General features: G+C 56.7%; 1 protein-coding gene across 1 annotated transcript in view; it reads left to right on the top strand.

Moving 5' to 3' along the window:
* Window positions 1-2319, top strand: part of SPMAP2 (sperm microtubule associated protein 2) — a 23519-nt gene that overhangs the window by 19140 nt on the left and 2060 nt on the right. Inside the window, exon 11 of the mRNA XM_023733167.1 lies at window positions 53-283. Coding sequence (XP_023588935.1) covers window positions 53-283 — 231 coding nt within the window. The remainder of the gene's footprint in view (window positions 1-52; window positions 284-2319) is intronic.

The raw sequence follows: 2319 nt of genomic DNA on the forward strand, positions 1-2319 counted from the left end.
GCCGCGGGCGGGGCCGGGCCTGGCCTCCCGCCGTCCTCCGCCCCCGCCTCAGCGGCGCGCAGTGCCCCCCCGACCCCCGGCGTTTGCAAACTTTGCAGAGTGCAGTGGTCGCGTTGCCGGGAGCCCCTTACACCCCCTCGGCTTCCAGGGGGACGCGGTGCCCCAGTACGCTCGGTGCTGAGCCGCTCGGAGCCACCTGCCCGCTCAGACCCCTGGCGGGATCCGAACCCGCCACCTGGTGTGCCGGGGGGCGTCGGAGCCGGGGCAGGGGCCTCATTTCAGAGTGAGACCGGCTGTCACCAGGGCGGGAAGTTACTTCTCCGAGCCCGGGATCTTCCATCCTTGAAACAAGCCCAGGTTCTGTGCCCGATCCCGGGGCCAGGGTGTATTTTGGGAGTCACAGTTTTTCTGAGTTGAGGCTTTGGTCTGAGGGTTTTTGGGCTGTGATGCTTGATCAGACTCTTGAAGGCGAGAAGAGTGTACAGGACTATCTGGGATAAAGACAGACAAGAAATAGCGTTAGATCAGGTCAAACCAGGAACAAGAAAGTTTTGGTTTTCGAGCTTTTTGACTTTCAAGATAGTGGATAAGGTGGCGTGGACATGCAGTGGTCTGAGCGTATAGGGTCCCAGCAAGGATGGGATGAAGTCATGGAGGTAAAGGGCCAGCCCTAAGGGGCCCGTAAATGCAACTCTTCTGGCAGAATGGAACACGCTGGGCTCTGGGGACGCAGAAGTTAGGGCTCACACCAACCAGGCTCATAGAGCGGCCCTCATCTCGTGGGCAGGGAAGGCCATCACTGGATATGGGCTGTAGGGTAGGCTGTGTAGAGGTGGGAGACTGTTCTTTCTGAGCAGTTACCTTCTCAGGGTTTGTGCCAAGAGGGTGTAGTACGACCTCGCCAGCTACTTCCTGCCTTGTGTTGGGTGGCTGGGCCCAGAGGGTTCTTAGAGTTCCTTCTCCTTCTTTAGGGGGGATTTAGGAAAACTGAGGCCTCAAGGGGGTGGTGGTTGGCCTGTGGGACAGAGGCAGAAGCCAAGTCTCCTGGCCCTGAGTCTGTGTATGTGTGTGCTGGGCTCTGGGTGTGGGTGGTCTCCCTGGGCAGCAAAGTGGTCTTTGGGCAGCACGCCTGATGGGCAGGCAGTGGGGAGGTGGGTGTTGATCAGACTTGCCTCCAGCATCCAGGTGCCAGTGCTCCCGCACCTGTTGTACAGTAGGGTGGTGTCTGTTAATGACCTGGCTGGTGTCTTAAGGCGGACTCAAGTCTGTGAGGCTCCTTGTACCTGGCTGGTGCTAGGCTCCAAGAGGCTTTAGTGGGCAGAGCAGAGGGGTGGTCCTGAGGGCACATTGGTCTGGTCAGAGATGCTGGTCAGTTAAGGGCCCAACAGGGCCTGAGTATGGCACCTGCTGAGTCCCAGGGCTGCATCAGCCACGGCCAGCCTCTCCTGGTGACCTCTGGAGCCTCTTGGTCTGTGCGACCTCGAGAAGGTCACCGAACGTCTCAGAGCCTCGGTTTCCCCACCTCAAGATGGGCATTAATGGTTGACCTTCCGGAGCCACAAGTTCTGGCAAGGCCCTGGTGTAGTGGCTTCTGCCAGTGAGTTGAACCTTGTGGAATTGCTGATATTTAACTGTTTTTAACCAATAAAAATGGCATTTTGTAGCCTAATAGTAAGCCTAGGCCTGTGTTGGCTGCTGGATTGTTGGCAACAGGAAAATAACCACATGTGGCACAAGAGAAGTCGAGAGTGCTTCGTTCTGTTCTCACGGAAACCAGAGTAATCTTCTAGAAACCATCTTTCTCTCCTTAAAACCTTCATGACTTTTTATCGTCCTGAGGTTAAAATACAACTCTTCACCAAGACCCCCAGCCCTATGGTGCAGCTCCCCTGGGCTTCTTTTTGTTTTCTTGGCCCTGTAGGTCCTTGGGGGGAGGGGGGAAGGCCCCACCTAGAGATGACCACAGAGGCCTTCGCACCTCCCTCCCCCTGCTGAGTAGGTTCCCTCCCCATTTCTTCTGTACTGTACGTGGACACTTGTTTCGTGTTTGTGTTCTCGGATAGACCGGTGTCCCCATGTGGGTGGAGACAGGCGGGACCTGTTTGTCAGGGTGACGGCCAGGCACCCAGTACCTGCTGCCTCTCCTGATGAGGGACCAAGCACCGTGGCTGGGTGTGGGTGGTAGGAAGTTCAAGGATAACTCTTGGGAGGAGGTCGCTCCAGTTACATCTATTGCTGCATAATGAATCCCTCAAAACTCAAGTGGCTTAAAACACCCGCAGTCATTGTGTTCTGTGGTTGTGAGGGTGGACGGGGCTC

The sequence above is a fragment of the Trichechus manatus genome, unplaced genomic scaffold, assembly GCF_000243295.1.
Source record: "Trichechus manatus latirostris isolate Lorelei unplaced genomic scaffold, TriManLat1.0 scaffold00057, whole genome shotgun sequence".
In the NCBI taxonomy this organism is placed as follows: Eukaryota; Metazoa; Chordata; class Mammalia; order Sirenia; family Trichechidae; genus Trichechus; species Trichechus manatus.